The 20624-nt window shown below is 44.2% G+C and overlaps 1 protein-coding gene across 1 annotated transcript; it reads left to right on the forward strand.

The window, feature by feature from the left end:
* Nucleotides 1–10522: 10522 nt before the first annotated feature.
* Nucleotides 10523–12690, forward strand: P2RY4 (pyrimidinergic receptor P2Y4). Its single transcript, XM_036305242.1, is given in 2 exon segments — nucleotides 10523–11574; nucleotides 11577–12690. Coding segments are annotated over 2 exon segments (1095 nt in total). The 5' UTR covers nucleotides 10523–10526; the 3' UTR covers nucleotides 11624–12690.
* Nucleotides 12691–20624: the final 7934 nt, after the last annotated feature.

Consider the following 20624-nt stretch of genomic DNA (forward strand, 5'->3'; position numbering starts at 1 on the left):
GGAAGGTGTGGTGTATTATGAGCTTCTAAAACCAGGTGAAACCATTAATACTGATCACTACCGACAATAAATAATCAATTTGAACCATGCTTTGATCATGAAATGACCAGAATGGACCAGAAGTCACTGCAAACTAATTTTGCTTCATGATGATGCACCATCACACACTTCAATACCAGTTAAAGACACGTTATAAGAGCTTGCCTGGGAAGCATTAACCCACCCGCTGTATTCATCAGACCTTGCTCCTTCAGATTACCACTTGTTCTGATCAATGGCACATGCACTTTCTGAGCAGCACTTCAAAACATACGAAGAAGTGGAAAATTGGGTCTCTGAATGGTTTGCCTCAAAACAAGAAAAGTTCTATTGGGACGATATCCACAAATTACCTGAAAGATGGAGGAAATGTGTAGCTAGTGATGGACATTACTTTAAATTAAGCACTTTTGATGTTTCTCTTGAAATTACCATGTTTTCTTTGATTACAAAATCCACATTATTATTTTTTTAAATATATTTTACTGATTTTTTTACAGAGAGGAAGGGAGAGGAATAGAGAGTTAGAAACATCGATGAGAGAGAAACATTGATCAGCTGCCTCTTGCACACTCCCTACTGTGGATGTGCCCGCAACCAAGGTACATGCCCTTGACCGAAATCGAACCTGGGACCCTTGAGTCTGCAGGCTGACTCTCTATACACTGAGCCAAACCGGTTAGGGCCAAAATCCACATTATTAACCTGTACTCCTACTAACTACACTGTCTATTCTTCAGAAAGTGCTGGCTTCCCTGGAGTAGCTGGGGCACTCTTGAAAGCCTTTAGAGCAGCGGTTCTCAACCTGTGGGTCGCGACCCCTTTGGGGGTCGAACAACCCTTTCACAGGGGTCGCCTAAGACCATCAGAAAACACATATATAATTACATATTGTTTTTGTGATTAATCACTATGCTTTAATTATGTTCAATTTGTAACAATGAAATTGGGCGTCACCACAACATGAGGAACTGTATTAAAGGGTCGCGGCATTAGGAAGGTTGAGAACCACTGTTTTAGAGGGAAGAAATTTGTCTGTAAAGGGACAGGAGATAAGCCTCAATCCAGCAAAGTGTGAGGAATTGGACTGGATGAGGCTGGACATCATCTAGCACACAGTGGGCTCTAAGTCATGTTTGTTAGCTATTCAATTGAATGAACAAACAAAAAAAAGATGCTTTTGCTCCTACAGTGGATTCTGAGCCTGAGTTCACTTTACAGTGGCCTTATCCCTCAGCTAAGAAAGGAGATGTGAAGGGAAAAAATGGTTGGTGCCCTCCTGCTCTTTGTTGTTGGTGGCAGATAGCTCTATGGAGGTTGAAAGCCTTTCTTGAACCTGTTCATCACTCTTATCACTTGCTCCAGATTTCCCCATCATTCTTCTCATCCACATCCTAGGTGCTAGGCCTCAGATAAGGGTACCATTAGAGAGAGAAAAATATCTCTTTAGTGCTTCTCTTTGATGCATATTAGGTCTGACCTAAGGGTGAGCTTAGGGGAGCTTCCAGAGGTCTCTTGCAGGGTCTCTCAGCCTGAGTGCATGCTGTATGTGTCAGGAAAGGTGCCCCTCAACTATTATTAAGGGGAATGCTAAAGGCAAGGGGTGTGGGGCATTGTATGGGCTAGAAATAGAGGAGTTTGAACTATTACCTGGGGAGAGAGCTGATTCTCACATCAATCTCCAGCTCTGGTTGCTATGCCTTCCTCCCCAGTCTCTTATACCCAAGGTCCTCTGAGTGCTCAGGTTGGTGGGGGTCAGGAGGAAAGAATAGGGTTCTGGTCAGGGAGAGGGCAGTTAGTATGAAATGCTGCTTTATAAAGATCTCAGGTGCCAAGAGTTTGGAAAGCAGATTAGTGGCTATAAGATTAATGGCTAAAAGATTAGCAGGCTCTTCATTTTGTGACAGGGTGGGGCAGGGGTTTGAATCTGATAGTGTTAAAGGCAGGGGAGCTTGAGAAGGGGAAATATAGAGTTTTGGCCATGTGAGGTCTTGAACCTGAGGCCTGAGATCAAAGGAAGTCAGAGGCCTTAAAGGAAAAGCATGGCAGGGATAGAAATAGGACTCAAAGTATAAGCATTTGCATTTCTGAAAAGAGAGCTTTGTGTCACCCTCTTTCTATATCTCTTAATCAGCTATTATAAGCCATACCAAAGCCAAGGATATGGAAAAGAATATCCTTTCCCCAGCCCCCCACCACTTAGGACTTGAGACTCTTGAAGCAGAAGTTTAGAAGCACTAATTATCTCTGCTTATGTTTACAGCAGGAGTCAGTCTCCTGTAAGAGGGAGTGGAGGTAGGGGAGGGGGCAATGAGTGTATTGAGCTGTGTGTATACAAGTCTGTGAGCCTTGAACTTCTTTTCTTGTTGGAGAGAAGGTAACAAAGGATTCTTGGCCCAAGAACAGGTTCTCCTGGCAGAATTTTGCATGAGAGTAAACCTTTCCTCCCCTTACCCCCCAGCTCTTGACTCTCCAATCCCTGAAACTAAGTCCATGCTATAGGATATGTCTTTCCTACAGTCTCCAGGACCCCCATAATGGCAGCAACAAAAGTAATCTTCCTTACTTGACTGTCCTTCCCACAAGGCCCACGCCTGGGCTTCCTGGACAGGAAGAATGTAGAGACAGAATCTCCAAGCTCTGGGGATATAGGACTCTACCCTCCTCATCTCCCCTTAGAGCTGGCTGGTCTTTAGTATCCACAGATGCAGCCTTCAACCCTCCACAATCAGACGTTCTTTCCTCAGAGGGTGGCTCAGAGGGCTGGGCAGGGCCTTCCCTACCTCCTGTTCCCTACTGTAGGTACTGAATAGCTATCCTGTATTCCCTTTGCACAGCTAGCTGTGTTAGCCCTTGTCGTTCCTTGCCAGCATGCCTCCCAGAGCCTTGTCTTTTAGTGGATGGATGTACCTCTCCCCTTCTCAGGGATTTTCAGGTAGAGCTAGAAGCCCAGGCTCTACAGCAGTGGTTCTCAGCCTCCTGGCCCTTTAAATACAGTTCCTCATGTTGTGACCGAACCATAAAATTATTTTTGTTGCTACTTCATAAGTGTAATGTTGCTACTGTTATGAATCGTAATGTAAATATCTGATATGCAGGATGGTCTTAGGCGACCCCTGTGAAAGGGTCGTTCGACCGCCAAAGGGGTCGCGACCCACAGGTTGAGAACCACTGCTCTACAGGGATCATAGGGTGATTGAAACTAATGCTGAACATACAGAAAAGAGTCATATAACACAATACAGTGTACAGATGTTGTGTTGTAGAATTGTGCACCTGAAGCCTGTATAATTTTGTTAACCCATGTCACCCCAATAAATTCCATAAAAATAAAAAAGAAAAGAGTTGTATACTTGCCAAGGTTGGTGTCTGTGGGGAGAGTGAAAAGTCCAAATGAATGTACTTTTGGACTAGCTTTCAGTCCATTTTTGTCTTCAGATCCATACTTGAGGCTCATTACCTCTTTCAACTTAGGTCCATGGTCCTTTCAGCAGGGAGTAGAACTGGTAGGTCTTTAATTCATTATGATGATTGAACTTAAACCATCATGTCTTTTCCAGGAGTCTATGCATTTCTTGTCTGGGGTATAATTTACAAACAGTAAAATGCACTAATCTTAATTGCACAGCTTGATGAATTTTGACCTACTGTGGAAGGCAGAACAATGGCCCCCAAAGATGTCAGGTCCTAATCCCTGGAACCTATAAATGTTACCTTGAATGGCAAAAGGGACCTTGCAGATGTGATTAAATTAAGGATCTTGACATGGGGAAATTATTCTGGATCATCTGGGTGGGCTCTAAATATAATCACTGGTCTTTGTATAAGAGGGAGGCAGAGGGCGATAGGAAAAAAGTTAACTACAGAGCCAGATACAAATGTGAGGACTGAAGCAAGCTGCTATGCTGTTGGCTTTAAAGATGGAGAAAGGGGCAACAGTAAAGGAATGTAGCCCTAGAAGCTGGAAAAGGCAAGGAAATGGGCTCTCCCCTATGGTTTCTCATGGTTGCAAGGTTTTAGTTCAGGTGCAGCCCTGCTGACACATTGACTTTGGCCCAGTGAAACTGCTTTTGGTCCTTTTCAGGTCGTTACCCCCAACTCACTCTGCACAACTCAATGATATTCCGAACCATGCCTTCCAGTTAGGAAGTGATCACAACTCTGAGTGAGGAAGGCATCTGTTATTCAGTAAGGCAGTGGTTCTCAACCTTCCTAATGCCGCGACCCTTTAATACAGTTCCTCATGTTGTGGTGACCCCCAACCATAAAATTATTTTCATTGCTACTTCATAACTGTAATGTTGCTACTGTTATGAATCGTCATGTAAATATCTGATATGCAGGATGTATTTTCATTGTTACAAATTGAACATAATTAAAGCATAGTGATTAATCACAAAAACAATATGTAATTATATATGTTTTTCGATGGTCTTAGGCGACCCCTGTGAAAGGGTCATTCAACCCCCAAAGGGGTCGCGACCCACAGGTTGAGAACCGCTGCAGTAAGGGGTTGTAGCAGACAGGATTGTTTATGAACCCATTAGCCATACCCCCTTTCCTTTTTGTGGGCAGAACCCCCATTTTTGGCGTACTCCATTGTCTTCTACTTGGTGTTCTGCTCTTCTAAGCTAGTCATGGTCATTTCATCCCCCTTTCCAGTGATAGATTTAATTATAGGCTTAATTATAGGCACGATGGGATTCAGGCCACTGAGATGTAAGGGAAGTATGCTGGGGAAATGTTGGGAAAGGTTTACTGAGTGATAAAAATAAGTGCACAGGATATAGGCCTTCCTCTCCTACCACTGAATATTACCATGTTTGGATGCAATGCCTGAGCTGCCATAGTCACCTTGTGACCATGAGGGTTGCTAAACAACATGCTGAAGGTTGCAGATCAGAAATATGGAAAGAAACAGGATTTTTTTTATAACATTGTTTAACTAGCCAATTCCAAAGCTGCCCACTCCTGGGCTTAGATGCAAGATAATACATTTCCTTATTTTAAAGCCAGGAGAGTTGGAATTTTCTGTTATTGAAGCTGAAGGCATACCAGGAAACTTAAGTGGGTTCTGGATGAGGGCATTGGCTCAGTGAGGGAGAATGGAAAGGAGACAGATTAATCAAATGGTAGAAAGAGAGACTTCCCATGCTGTCCTAGTTGCTGGACACAGCAGTACTGATCGCTACCCTAAAGTTGTTAATAGCCTTGCTGGAGATTAAGAACAAACATTTAGAAAGCCACAGAAAAGACACTGGAACACAACTAACTTTAATATAATCATATGGAGCCAGTCACTTTCCCATGATTTTATTAAGTTTGCATTATCCAGGATTTCAGATTAGTGTTCTTTGCCATCAAAGTTGAGTGACTGTCTTATTCCTCTTCACACTGAACCTTATTCTCAACTATAGGCCCAGTGCACGAAATTCGTGGGGGGAGTGGTGTCCCTCAGCCCGGCCTGCACCCTCTCCAATCCGGGACCCCTTGGGGGATGTCTGACTGCTTTTTACAATCCAGGACCGCTGGCTCCTAACCGTTCACCTGCCTGCCTGCCTGATCGCTCCTAACCCCTCTGCCTGCCTGCCTGATTGCCCCTAACCACCTCTGCCTCACCCCACACCCAGGACCCAGGATTCCCTCCTCTGGACAGTTGCAGGCACCCAGGACCCGGGCTGGCCGCAGCCACAGGGGACTGTGGGCAGATGGCTTCACCCAGGCCACAGCCACTGGCACCCGGGACTGCGGGGTGGGTGGCTTGTCCCTCTCCTGGGCCGCAGCCTGGCTGGTCCCCATTCCTCTCTCGTGAGTTCATTTGTGCCTGGCTGGTCCCCATTCCTCTCCCCAGTGTTGAGTGTCTGAGCAGTTTCAGCACGAGGGCACGAGGGCATGAGGATGTGATGACCATTTGCATATTAGCTCTTTATTATATTGGATAGGTGACCTCATTTTATCACTTTATAAAGAAAACAGACAATTAGGGTGAGCTCTATCTGCAACATCCTCTGAATTCACCTATCTTATAATTCCTATCAATGAGGAGGGTGATAACTACCAGACCCTATGCATTCCATGCATTGCCTCATTTTCTCTTCACAAGACAGGTGCTAATATGCCCATTCTACATGTGAGAAAATGCATGTTCAGGAAGACTTACCCTCAGCCATCTAGCTAGTAGGTGATGGAGCCAGAGTTCAACTCAAGGTGTATTTGATTACAAAGCTGCATTTCCCCCACTATTTCACTTACCTTCCCTCCCTCATTTCTTTCCTTCCTTTCCACTTTCCTTCCCCCATTCTTTTCCCTCCTTCACCTTCCTTTCTTCCTCCCCCTGCCTCCACCTCAGAAAAAGAGATTAGAAATCATGACTTTCCTTTCTTTATGCCCCAAGGGAAGAGCAACTATTGCAGAGAATTTGAGGGGCAAAGAGGGAAGGGCTGGAAAAGACTGGAGAGTAGGGGAATGGAAGGATACCAACAATAATGGTATTTATACACTTATTTATCTCAGTCAGGGGAAAGAAGGCAATACACTTTGCCTGACATACTAAATTCTAGATGTCAATGAGATAGCCAAGTGGATATGTCCCAGAGCAAACAATATATACAGAGTTTAGACTCTAGACATGGGAATCATTCAATTCAACAAACTATTAGTGAGTCATTCATTCACTTAACAGACAATTATTGAACACCTAATATGTTCAAGATATCTGTTTTGTTAACTGTGAACTAGAAGGAACATTTTTGGACCACAAGATGTATAATTTTGTAGGGAAATACCTGGAACATGCTTGGAAGATTGTGGGAAAGACAGAGGTAAAACCAGGTGTTTGTCCTCAAGGAGCTCTGGGTCCAGTGTGGGAAGAGATGAACAAAAACACAAGTGGGTATAATTTTAGGTAGTATACGGTATGTTTCATAATTTCAGTAGAAATAAAATATGATACGAATGTGAGATTAATTTTGCTTAGAGAGAGATCTGTATGCTGGTGTCTTATTGGTCAATATAATTATTCATAACTTCTAAGTTAAATCTTGAGAGTGGATGTTGAGAGGGAGGGAGAGAAATGGGGGGGGGTGGTGAAAGGGGAAGAGAGAAGAGGGGAGGAGATTAGAAAAGGGGAGTGGAGAGAGGCTCTCCGAATAAGCCTTGGGGAAGAGTCCCACTTGGGGAAAGGAGGACAATAAGGAACCAGGGAAGGAGTCTGAAGGAATATCCATAGGAACAGGAGAACCAGAGTAATCCCCAAATCACAGGTACAAAAGTGAGGAAGGGCTTCACAGAAGAGAGCAAGTCTGGACAGCAGCATTGCATAAGGCACAAATCATTTCTTCTGGCCTGTGTAACTTTAGCAGAAGCTAGCTGCTGATTGGGGAACTTTGGAAGAGGTCTTTTCCTGAAGTAGCCACTGGGTGGTAGTGGTGGCAGCTGTAGCTGTTTCCAGTAGAAACCTAGCAGAGTTAAGCCAGTTTGAAGCAATGGGAACCAGAAGCTGGCTCAGTCTGGGGCTTCCCTAGTGCAGTGGATATTGGACTGTCCCTTTAGGTGTATGCCATGCCTCAAATCACACTTGTCCACTGAAGTGGCCACCTCCATCCCTGGGAGCAAAGTAATGATACAAAATACTTTATGGATTAAACAACATTTTATGGTTTACAAAGTGCTTTCACACCTATTAACCAATTCAATATGCAGGGAACCCTAAATGGTTGGTGTTACTATCCCCATTTTACTGGTGAGGACACTGAGTTACAAAGTAGTGTTCAGGGTCACACAATTCATACAAGGAGGAACAAGGATTTGAATTCAATTCCATCTGGCTCCTAACAGCTGATGCAGTATCGTCATCTTTTATGCAGTATCACAGCTGTCAGCTGTTCAGGACTCAGGCTACAACTGCTTCCTCCATGCCTACCTTTTATTTGCTCCCCAGCATGACATGGGGCAAAGAACTCCACATTTCTCCCATCCAGGTTTTTGGGCCTTCCAGGATTCTGAATTCTAGATTCTAGAGCCTCTCTTATAGGCCTGCCTCCTCCTCTCACTTGTAGGATCCAGCTGGGCAGCATTCTTAGGACCTGAAGATCAGGTTCAGAGTCCCCATTGTTTTCCAGTTCCCTTCAGAGTGGATTCTGCTCTAGCCTGCTCCCTTTCCCCAAGCACTACCCACCTCATCCTCAGAGGCCTCCAGGCCCAGAGCTCGCCTCCTGTGCCTGAGACCTCCATAATCACGAAGACTGTAGTTAGCCCCAAGAGCCCCGGGCCCAGAACTCCTGACAATTGGGAATTCCTGGACACTTGACTCTCAAACATCTAGGCTTTCTTTGCTATATTCAGACCAGGATTGCTTGTAGTGATAGATGAGTAGGTGTGTTGGAAGGGATGGAGTCTGTAAGGAAGTTGGCTAGCATATGTGGGGAGGAGAGAACTGCCTCTTTGCTGCCTCCTGGCCATCTCCTCTGACATAAAGTAATAAACATCTTGAAATATTGACAGGCTGAACATTGAACTCCTGATCTTTCCTCTTACAGCCGTCAGTAACTCCATCTCTGTCAACATTAACTCATTCTTCCAGTTGCTCAGGACAGAAATCTTAGTCATTCTTGACTCATCATCCCTCTTTCACACACCCCACGTCAAAAAATCTGGTCTCTACTTTGAAAATCTAGCCACAATCTGACCACTTCGCACCACTTTCAGCAGCCTGGTCACCATCATCTCTATTGGCAACAGCCTTGGAACTGGTCTGCCTCCTGTGTCCCCAGCCCTGCAATCCATTCTCAACCTGGAGCCAGTGCTTCTTCTGAAGTGTACATCAGATCCTGACAGTTGCCTCTTCTAAGCCCTACATGGCTTCCTATTCGCTGAAAGTAAAAGCCAACGAGTCTTCACAATGGCTTCCAAGGACCTTCATGATCTGGCCCCTGCCAAAGTCTCTGACCTAATTTCTATGTTTCCCCTTCCTGACAACTACCTAGTCTTTAGTCAAAAGTCACCTTAATATTTAAAACAGCAATCATCTCTATTCCCCCCTTGTTTTTCCTTTAGCATTATCCTTCCCTCCTTTACTTTTCTCCATAATAATGATCAAAATCTATATGTTTTACTTGTTAATTTTATCTTTTCCTTCCCACTAGTGTGTAAGCTTTATTAAAGTAGGAGTTTTTGTCTGTTCTGTTTACTAGAGTTGGGCCAAGTACATAGTTATTTCTCAGGAAATATTTGCTTATCCATCTGTGGTTTATGGCCAGTGGCTTAGAGAGGTGACTAAGCATAGTAATTAAGTACATGGATGATACAGCCTAGTTCAAGGGCAAGCCTGCTTGGGTTCAAATCTTAGTTCTACCACTAATTAACAAAATACTTAAACTCTCTGTGCCTTAGTTTTCTCATCAGCAAAATAGGGACTATAATATTACCCACTTCAATAGAGAGCCTGGGGGCCATTAGTAAGTGTAAAGCACTTAGTGCCTTGCACAGAGTAGGTGCTACATATACATTTGCTATAATCATATGCACATGGAGTTAAGATTTATATGAGAAGCTTAGATTTTCTAAAATCTTTCAGTGTGTTGTAGTTGCCCATATTAACATTTATTTCTCATGTTTCTGCTCACACAGATTGTATGATCATCTTGTAGTTTTATTTAACTCAAGTGGTCTGGTTCTTTTTTATCTGTTAACTTAGACGTTTCCTTGTGTACTCTCGCCTACAGTCATTTAGAAGCTGTTAAATTGTAATCTTGCTGGGCCTCTTTTGCAATCTATACAGTGAGTGGGTTGGACTAGATAATCTTGATGGGCCTTTCTTGCTCTGACAGTCTCCCAGGACAGGAGGAGGGACAGGCCCCACCCCAACCCCGCCCCCAGGAATAGGCCCTCTGGCTGCCAAGGGGAAGGGTGACAGAGTCAGCTGGGCTCAGCTTCAAGGGGACCAGGTAGGAGACCTGCCAAGTTACTTGGGTAAGAGTGGTGATGGGGTTCCTAGGCTGGACCAGGCATCAAAAGTAACTGTAGTACAAAGACACTGGGGGCAGGGTGAGAGGATAGGTGAAGTTCCCTAATGGAGAGATGTTCTCTTCACAGGGACACAGCTGCTGTAATGAGCTAGGAGGCAATTAGAGGTTGGGCATCTTCTCACATTGGAGAGTCATGGTAGGCCTCTACCCCCTTCAGCTAGCCAAGCTCTGGAAGACAGAGTCAGCTCTAGAATGAGAAAAACCCAAAAAACTGACTGTCTTCCTGAGTCCCAGCACTGCCTGCTACTCACCACTCCCCTGGCTGGACCAAGGGAGTTTGGGCAGGGGCCCAGGTGGCCTGGGTTATACCCAGATTTACTCCTCTCAGCTCAGCTGATGCTTCAACCATTGCCCTCCCTCATCTCTGCCTCCCCGCCCTACCCTCTGGGTCAGGGCTGGGGGTAGGAGGGACAGGGAAATCCAGTACCCTCACTTCTACCTTTTTCACCTCTAGGGGGGACCATGGCCAGTGCAGAATCCTCACTGCTCACAACCCTAGGGCCCAACTCAGCTCCTGGCAACAGTGAGGTGGAGCTGGACTGCTGGTTTGATGAAGAGTTCAAGTTCATCCTGCTGCCTGTGAGCTACACAGTTGTCTTTGTGCTGGGTCTAGTCCTCAATGCTCCAACCCTCTGGCTCTTCCTCTTTCACCTCCGACCCTGGGATGCAACGACCACCTACATGTTCCACTTGGCTTTGTCAGACACGTTGTATGTGCTGTCACTGCCCACCCTCATCTACTATTATGCAGCCCGAAACCACTGGCCCTTTGGCACTGAGCTCTGCAAGTTCATCCGCTTCCTCTTCTACTGGAACCTCTACTGCAGTGTCCTTTTCCTCACCTGCATCAGTGTGCACCGCTACCTTGGAATCTGCCACCCCCTGCGAGCAATACGTTGGGGCCGCCCAAGACTCGCAGGCTTTCTCTGCCTGGCAGTTTGGTTGGTTGTAGCCAGCTGCCTTGTGCCCAACCTGTTCTTTGTCACAACCAGCTCCAGGGGGGATACCATCCTGTGCCATGACACCACTCGGCCTGAGGAGTTTGACCACTATGTTCACTTCAGCTCAGTAATCATGGGGCTGCTCTTTGGCATACCCTGCGTGGTCACTCTTGTCTGCTATGGGCTCATGGCCCGGCGCCTGTATCGGCCTTTGCCAGGGTCTTCCCAGTCGTCTTCTCGTCTGCGTTCTCTCCGCACCATTGCAGTGGTTCTGACTGTCTTTGCTGTATGCTTCGTGCCTTTCCACATCACCCGCACCATTTATTACATGGCAAGGCTGTTGGAAGCTGATTGCCAGGTGCTGAACATTGTCAACGTGGTCTACAAAGTGACCCGGCCTCTGGCCAGTGCCAATAGCTGCCTGGATCCTGTGCTCTACTTGCTCACTGGGGACAAGTATCGTAGGCAGCTCTGGAAGCTCTGCAGTGGTGGCACCCCCGAGCCTCCCAGGGCTGCCTCCTCCCTGGCATTGGTGTCCCTACCTGAGGGCAGCAGCTACAGGAGGACAGCCACCCCCAGGATAGTGGCTGCCCTACCCCTAGGGCAGATAAATTGTAGCACTGGAAGCCTGGAAGGAAGAGAAAAGGGGGTGAGTGCAGGGCAGAGGTGAGGGATCCTAATGGTGACAACTCATATTGTTGCTTCCTCTTAGTTCCAGGGCTCTGGTGAGAGGCCCTCTCTCTGAGGGTTAGGGGGAGCCAGGAAAATCACGTGTGACCCCAACTCTCATAAATCCTTCAGTTGCCCTCTACTTTTTAGCCAAAGGCAGTAGCAGCCACTCTTTCTCCTCTACTTCTTCCTCTTAGTTTCCTGGGGCCATTGGTCCTGTTTCTTGATCCTAGGAACCCTTCCCCAGCCTTCCTTCCCCCTCCTTTCCCCCATATCCTTGTATAGCATATGTTACTCCAGTCAGACCAGAGCATTCAACTGGAAGAGTGGAGAAACTGCCGTAATCTCAGGGTTGGCTTGATTTATCTGACGGTGACAGCCAGAATTAGGAGGTAGGGGCACCAGTATGTCACAGATGCCAAAGATATGACATATGTAGCTCCCATAGCCACTTTCCAGTTTCCCTGTGAGGACAGGATAGTCTGGTCTACTTAGGTGCTGAAATAGGGCACAATCCAAGACAGCCTGAATGCCACAGTCTCCACATGCAGCTGGAGGCATGGCACTGTTGAACTGGTGTGTAGCAGCTAGGTAGAGAGGGAACCCTGAGTCTTACCATGGGCTGGGAATTTTGAAGAGCCTTGAGGGCATGGCCCAATCTGATAAAGGACTTTGGAACAGGAATGGGACAGGACCTCCTTTATGAAGTTTGCTGGGGCATATCTGACAGTTCTGTATTTAATGAAAGGAAGAGGGGAATGGCTCAGAAGGGAGGGAGGAGCTTTCATGTCTATGGCTGTAAGTTCCAGCATTAAGGGGCAGAGCAGGTTTGTGCAGAGTTTGGGAGTGGTGACAGGGATTGACGTCAGAGCTGGCTCTTCACTGGTCTCTTCCATTTCTCTAGCTCCTGCCCTAGATAAATAATAAACAAGTCACCAGTTCTTTCAGATCAAGATTTATGGTTTTGAGGCCAGAGAAGGGCACTGGGACCAGGACAGCTCCCTTCAGAGTCTCGCATTCAGTCACCCACCCTCTCCCAGCTGCATCTTAGTGCCCTTAAGCATGGATATGGGGGGGGGGGTAATGGAACTTGGGGAGCTAATTCACAAGCATTGGGAAGTAAGAGTTTCTGGGCAGGCCTTCATGAGAAGGGTGGGCTCACACTTCTAGGCAACTCCTTCTGAAATGGCCTTCCAGCTCATTGGTCTCCTGAGTCTTCAGCCTTCTTTTTCTTTTGCCCCACCCTTGCTGACCTACCTCTGATCTCTTATCTATTAGCTTACTCAGTCTTACTAGTTCTCTCTGGAAAGTAAAGTTGGGACTGGTCTGGAGAAATAAAATGACTTCAATGCCCCCGAGTCTCCCTTTCTATTCTTTTAAGTGTGCTCTTTTCCTCTCTAGATATCCAGGACCCGACTGTTACCCGGGACCCCTTTTAGGAGTAAATGAACTGGCCTTCTTACTAGTCTCCCAGTCTCATAGCCACTGCCTAAACTCTTACACAACCTGTTCCTCATCTGTACTCGCTTCCTTTTATTCCTATGACCACAGCCTCCTTGTCTATCACCTCTCCTACCCACAAGCCCGACCCAGGAAAGTGGCTCTCTCCATCACAACAGACCCAGCCTCCTCCATTTCTCCAGTCCATTTAACTCCCATATGCTTAATCGAGACTAACTCCCCCAGACTTTGTGGTCTGCTACTTTAGGACTGCCTTTCCTCTCATTCCAACTTTAGTTAAATACCTTACTTTTCACTGTGGGCCAATCTTTTCCTCTCTCCTAGATTATAGGAGACTGCAGATGAAACCAGAACACAAGGATGTCTTGGAATTTCATTTAAACCTCCATCCCTCTTAGTCTGCTGAGATCCTAATGAACATTCCAGAGGGACTATTTCCTATCTTTTACACTTTTTCAAGACACCAATTTCATCCTACCCTATGATCTGTTAAGATTTACCTTGCCTCCTGGGCCATTGGTCCTGTTTCTTGATGCTTCCTAGAACTGAGGAAATCTAATACCTCAACTTCTTTCTGCTTCATTTAGGATAACTTTACTTCTATATCCATCCCATCTTTCTCCCTTTCTTCCCTGCAGTCCCAGAATAAGAGGTGGCCTCTTATTTTGTTATTTTGTGCATCTGTCGTCATCATTTTCAATCTCTTCCGTAACTAATTTTGTTCTGTCTTAAAACACACACACACACACACACACACACACACACACACACACACACACACACAAGCCAACCAAATGAAAATAAAGCATTACTTTACCACTGATATCTTAACCTGCTGTCTCTTCTAGCTATCATTCTATTCATCTTATTCATTTCACTGTCATTTCTAGAACGAGTACCATAAAAATTGTTTCCTCACCACAAAGTCACCCCTTAATTCTCCTAATTTGGTTTCCTTTCTACACTTTTTTTGTATCTAGAACACAAATTACCTCATAAGCAAGACCTTTAATGATTTTTTGCTCTACCTTTATTGTCTTTGACTCCTCTAGGATGTCCTTGTTGCATATTCCCTTTAAAATTTTTTTGTGTATTTTATTTTTAAAATTTATCTTCATTGCTGAAAGTATTACAGATGTCCCCTTTTCCCCCTATTGATTCCCTCTACCTCACTCCCACACGCCCCCCACCCCAGGCCTTCACTGCACTATTGTCTGTATCCATGGGTTATGCACATATGCATGTAAGTTCTTTGGTTAATCTCTTCCTGTATAAAAACAGCACTAAAAAATTTCACTATGACAACATTAAGGAAATTTTGAAAGAAAATCACCTATATTTTCAAGCCCTCGACAACTGCTTTCATTTTTTCATGTTCTATGCTTTTTCAGTTTGTATAATACATACATATTTTATATAAGTATAATCATAGTGTACATATTTTTTGAAATTCTGCAAAAATATTTTATTGTAAATAGTCTCTTTGTGCTACAGTCTTTCCTGTTTATCATTTTCAAAGACTGTATAAAATTACATCTATCAGTAGATTATACTTTGTTAGACTATTCCCCTGTTATTGGACATTTAGGTGACTCCCAATTTTTCTGTGCTTTGAATATCTTAATGCATACGACTTGTTTCTTCTTTGTAATTCTGTTCCTAGGACAAGTTCCCAGGAGTGGGACTGCCATATCCAAGAACATGAACGTTTTTATGGATCTTGATTTTCAAAAGGACTACACAAATCTGCAACACCACAATGACACATGAGTTTTTCCAGTTACCTTACAGCTCTAGCATTGGACTTGATAAATATTTTGGAGTGATTTAAACATTAATTTGTTAATTCCACTGCTCTGGCTACTCATGCGATTGAACACTTCCCCATATGTTTACATTTGCATTTCCTCTTGTGTTAACTATTTGTTCATATCCTTCTTCAACTGGCATTTCAGTGGTATTCTTATGTATCTAAATATATTCTTTAACATACATATTAACCCTTTGTCATATTTGATATATATATTTCTTCCATTTATTGTAGTACTTTTAATTTTAGTTTCTTATTTTATCCCCCTGATTTAAAATTTATTTACTTCTACTTTTATCTCTCTTATTACTTCCTCTCTCTTTGCTGGATTCTCTTTATCCTTTACTCCCTAAAGTGAACAGAATTCCACGTTCAGTCATAGTTATAGCATTTGGGGATTATTTAACCCCGTCCCCCATCCGATCCTTGATTTTCTTTTGGAGAGAACATATATGCACATGAGTATAACTTAGTTGACTTATAGTCCTTGAGTACCTCAAGAAATCTTCCAGGGCCTGGGCACTCCCTCACTTTACAGAGGACAAAACAGGCCCGGAGATATGACTTGCCAGTGACTTATCAAATTAGTGACAGAGCAGGTACTAAGTTTCAGGTCTCCTGATTCCCAGAGGTCCTTCCATAAGCTTGAAAACTCTCAGGCAACTTCATCTCTTCTCCCTCCCTGTTCCATGAGATTCTGGCATTTCTTTCTTCATCATGTCAATTACAATTTTATGATCCCAGTGCTACCATTCTAATACTGGCTCTTGCCACTTTATCTTTGACTGACTGTCTCAGCCTCCTAATTGGTCTTCCTTATCTCCAGTCTCTCCTCACAAGATTGCATTCTATACAATGCGTACTGCCAGATGAATTGGCCCAAACACTGCTTTCACGCTATTACTCAATACTCTTTCATGGTATCCCCATGTCTACAAGACAAATTTAAATTCTTTAGTCAGAAATTCAAGAGGGCTTTTTCAGTCTCATTTTCTATTCTTCCCCAATACAAATCTATCTTCTTCCACTCATTTGATCTCCTCATTCTTTCTCCAAATAAGACTTGCACTTTCCTACCTCTGCACCTTTATTTTTCCTTTGCACCACACTAGAATGCCTTCCCTTTCTTCTCCCACTGTCTTTTTCCTACTTCGTTACCAAGGCCACTTCCTCTTTGAGACCTTCTCTGCAGAATCTCACCCAGTGTACTTTCTGGTCACTCCTATGGTTATTATTGTCTATGAGTCATTTGTCACTTTTATTGTCTTTTGCTATCCTATAAAAGGGTAATATGCAAATTGACCAAACGGCGGAATGAATGGTCGCTATGACATGCACTGACCACCAGGGGGTAGATGCTCAACGCAGGAGCTGCCTCCTGGTGGTCAGTGTGCTCCTACAGGGGAAATGTTGCTCAGCCAGAAGCCAGGCTGATGGCTGGCGAGTGCAGTGGTGATGGCGGGAGCCTCTCCCACCTCCACAGCAGTCGGACATCCCCCGAGGGCTCCCAGGCTGTGAAAGGGCACAGGCTGGGCTGAGGGGACCCCCCCCCCCAGTGCACTGGGTCTCTAGTTATTTATACTATTATCTTGAATTGTTATTTAACTCTTGATGTATGTCTGTTTGGGTTCCCACCTGTAAACACCTTGAGTTACTGTGCTAGAAAGGAAAGAGCATAGGACTGAAAGTCAGAAGACCCAAGTTTGAGCCCTGGTTATAAAGTGGGACTCAAGTGTGTGACTTGATTGAGTCGCTCAGACTCTCTGAACCACAATTTGATCATCTGTAAAATGAGGATCATAATGTCAGTTTTAAGTATATTTCAGATTGTGGCAATCTCTGAAAATCTAGAGATCTAAGCAAATATAAGTAGTTGTTATTATATCATCTCATTTGTTTAATAAATGGTGCTTAATAAATATTTGTTGAATGATTACATGTCAGTAATTCAGTTTAATTTTTCTTCTCCTGGGTATATTCCCATATTAAGAGGACACAAGAACCCCAAGGGCACCTTTAGGAACAGTGGAGATAAGGAGGGCATTGGAAAGATATTTTGAAGAAAAGTAGGCCTTTTCAGGGTCTCTCACATCCCACTACATTGGCTACTCACTACTTGGTCCACCTGTAAGGCTAGCCTGGAAGTGAAGAGGTGGAGAAGGTGGTACACCTGAACTTTCACTTTCCCCACAAAATCTACTTTTTTATCCCACAATCCACAACTGGTTAGGCTAAATGCTTCACCTGAGACTGTTCTCCTTCATTGATGGGATAAAAGCCAGCATTTTGGTGAAGGAAGTGATGAAGAGTTGTAGAGAGAACAAGCAATTGTAGTCAGATAACCAGACTTGGCTTTAAATCATTGATCTTCAGTTTATTAATCTCTCTGGGATTCAGTTTTCTCATTGGTAAATTGGGGATAGTAATACAACTTTGGCAGGGCTGTTGTGAAGTGTTAATACTATATAATAAAGAGGTAATATGCAAATTAACCCTAACACCTTCACAAGATGGCTGCTTATGACCAGGCCGGCAGGGAGGTTAGTGAGGGATGACCAAACTACTGAACAGCAGGCTGTGTGGGGCAACCAGGCTGGCAGGGGGTTAGTGAGGGATGACCAAACGACTGAACAGCAGGCTGCATGGGGCGACCAGGCCAGCAGGGGGGGCAGTTGGGGGCGACCAGGCCAGCAGAGGGAGGCAGTTGGGGGCAACCAGGCCAGTGGTGGGGGGGTCAGTAAGAGGCAACCAGGCTGGTGGAAGGGCAGTTAGGGGTGACTAGGCTGGTGGAGGGGTGAAGTTGGGGGCAAGCAGGCCTGTGGGGGGTGCAGTTAGGGGCGACCAGGCTGGCGGGGGGGGGGGCAGTTGGGGGTGACCTGGCCAGCAGCGGGGGGGACAGTTAGAGGTGATCAGGCCGGCAGGGTGGGGGACAGTTAGGGGTGACCAGGCAGGCAGGCAGGTGAGCGATTAGGAGCCAGCAGTCCAGGATTGTGAGAGGGATGTCCAACTGCCGGTTTAGGCCTGATCCCCAGACATCCCCCGAGGGTTCCCAGATTGGAGAGGGTGCAGGCTGGGCTGAGGGGACCACCCATCTGCATGAATTTTGTGCACCGGGCCTCTAGTGGAATAATAAATGAATAAACGTCACTTATAGTGCCTGTGCATGGAAACCTCTTTTCAACAGTTCTCAACTTTAGTGTAGATGGACATGGAATCAGAATTCTAGATTTGGATTTGGTGCTGCTTAGTAGTGATAGTTAAGATCATGACAAATAATGAACCCTTGAGTGTGAGAAGCTGAAGGCTAAGAACTGATCACTGACAGATGACCACAGTGATGGATAGGGAGGAAACAGATTGGGACTCTAGAATTGTATCAAGAGATAAGACTTTCAAAAAGAAGGACTCATACAAGTTCTTTTTAAAAATCTTTTTGAACAAAAGAAAAATATTAAGAAAGCAAGCAACAGGGAATGCAGGAGGCAGCTGTTTGGTATCTGTCTCTCTCCCTCTCCCTTTCACTCTCTCTAAATTAAATAAAAAACATACTTAAAAAAAGCAAGCAAGCAACAGTGCCAAGTGCTTAAAAGAATTTGGGGATGATGAGATGCTCAGAAACATAATGAAAAATACTTTATTTCTTGCCAACCTGAATCTATGCATACAAAAGATATTAGCCAATGGCATTATCTAAAGAGGCCAATCTCAAATAACTTTTGTAATCAAGATCTGTTCACATGTGTTTATACTCCTCTTCCCCTTTTAGTTCCCTAGGTGTCTCTACCTCTTTCCATAGATATAAGAGTAACCCACTTGAATGGGTTACTTGCAGAAACCTACAGAGCTAATATTCCAAGTATGAGCTGAGATGTGGCTAAAAGGAAGTACAACCAAAAACTGAGTCTGCCTATGAGGGCACCCTTATATATTTGATTGCCAGAGCTTATGCATTTAGGTCACAAAGAAGGAAGAAGACAAATTATTTTTCCAGAGTCAAACTGTAAATTATTAAAATATGAGAATTCTCCAAGAGAAGGAGAGAGATGAAATCTTTCTTGGGGCTGGCTGGTTATTACTGTAAATTTTGTACCACAGTTTGAGGCCATACCCATGCTTTTATATCTATTGTTGGAAAGAAGAAACCAAATGTACTTGGAAAACTCAAGAGAAAAATCAACTCATGCCCTCTCAGGGAACATCGTGCTGCTGGCACCTGCTCAATTTGTGTATTTCATTAATATTTAGCTTACTGCTCATTGTAAGCCTTAATTTCTTTACTACCAACAATCCTTTACCTACAATGTTAATAAAACATTTCTTTTTACTCATTCAGAATTGCAAGATTCCTTTCCAGGAGGTAGCCATTGTTCTGGTTCTTTGAGGGTTTAAGCTAGTTTGATATTACAAGTTTTTGTCTTTATTCATTTCTCTAATGCACTATCCTAAAACACACATTCCAGGGTGGTATTTGGTATTACTAAGTTTTTAAAGGATTTGGTTAAGCAATAAGAAGAATTCTTTAGAACCTTTAACATAATGTCCATGGTAAATTTCTAAGGGGATGGGGTTCTATATGTGGTATCTACCAAACTTACTGACCAATAGAACTTTACTTCTTCTTTCCTGAGGTGCATCTCAAGGACTTACTATGCCAAAACACTTTAGGAAACATTGCTCTAGAAATGGAAATCTAATATTTGGATCCTACTTGATCAAAGGACAGGAGTTATCTTATGTCTCCTGTTTTCCTAGATTTCTTGCTCTCCACCATGGGCAGATACAGAACTTTCCGCAGTCTTTCCGCAGCAAGGTTTCAGGAATCTGGAGAAGGGCTGTGCATAAATGAATAGAGACTGGATAAGAAATATAAATTTGGAAGGCATTTGGGGGAATCAGACGGAGGCTTCACCCTTTAGCAGGGTGGCTCCCTGAATCTCTGGACCCACGGCTTTTTATTTACTGGAAAACACATTGGCCCTTTAGGAATGCAAACAGGCATATCAAAGATAAAGTTTGGTAAATAGGAAAAGATTATCAGGTTAGGGGAAATGCCTACAGCTGTTCAGCAGCAGGTAATAATATGCAGATTTTCAGCCCTGCTGAAAATGTCCATCAGCCTTCTAATGAACTTCTCGCATTTATTATGCTAGCTACTGTTCTTAGCCTCCAGCAAGAACTGGAAAAGAAAAGTACTTTCTTGCCCAGCCGGTGTGCTTCAGCGGTTGAGCATCACCCTATGAACCAGGAAGTCACAGTTTGATTCTCAGTCAGGGCACATGTCTGGGTTGCAGGCTTGATCCTCAGTACGGGGAGTACAGAAGGCATCATTGGTGTTTCCATCTCTTGCTCCCTCTCTCTTCCTCTCTGAAATAAATAAAAATATATTTTTTAAAAAAGAAAATACTTATTTTTGCAGGAAATACCCTTGCTTTTCAAATCCAAAGAAAGACTCCCTCTCCTTTGCCTAACAAAACATAAAATATTTTCCCTGCAAATCTTTCTCTTTTCTCTTTCTCTTTTTAAATCCTTACCAAGGATATTGCCCCCCACTCTCTTTCTTGCCAATGACCACCAAGAACATATCTGTAGTTGAACAAGTTGTGTTTATTACTCATTGCTGTGTGGGAGAACACATGTCATGGGAACCATGGGATGTTTCAGTGAGAGCATTTGAGAGAG

Source organism: Myotis myotis, unplaced genomic scaffold (assembly GCF_014108235.1).
Source record: "Myotis myotis isolate mMyoMyo1 unplaced genomic scaffold, mMyoMyo1.p scaffold_m19_p_4, whole genome shotgun sequence".
Lineage (NCBI taxonomy): Eukaryota > Metazoa > Chordata > Mammalia > Chiroptera > Vespertilionidae > Myotis > Myotis myotis.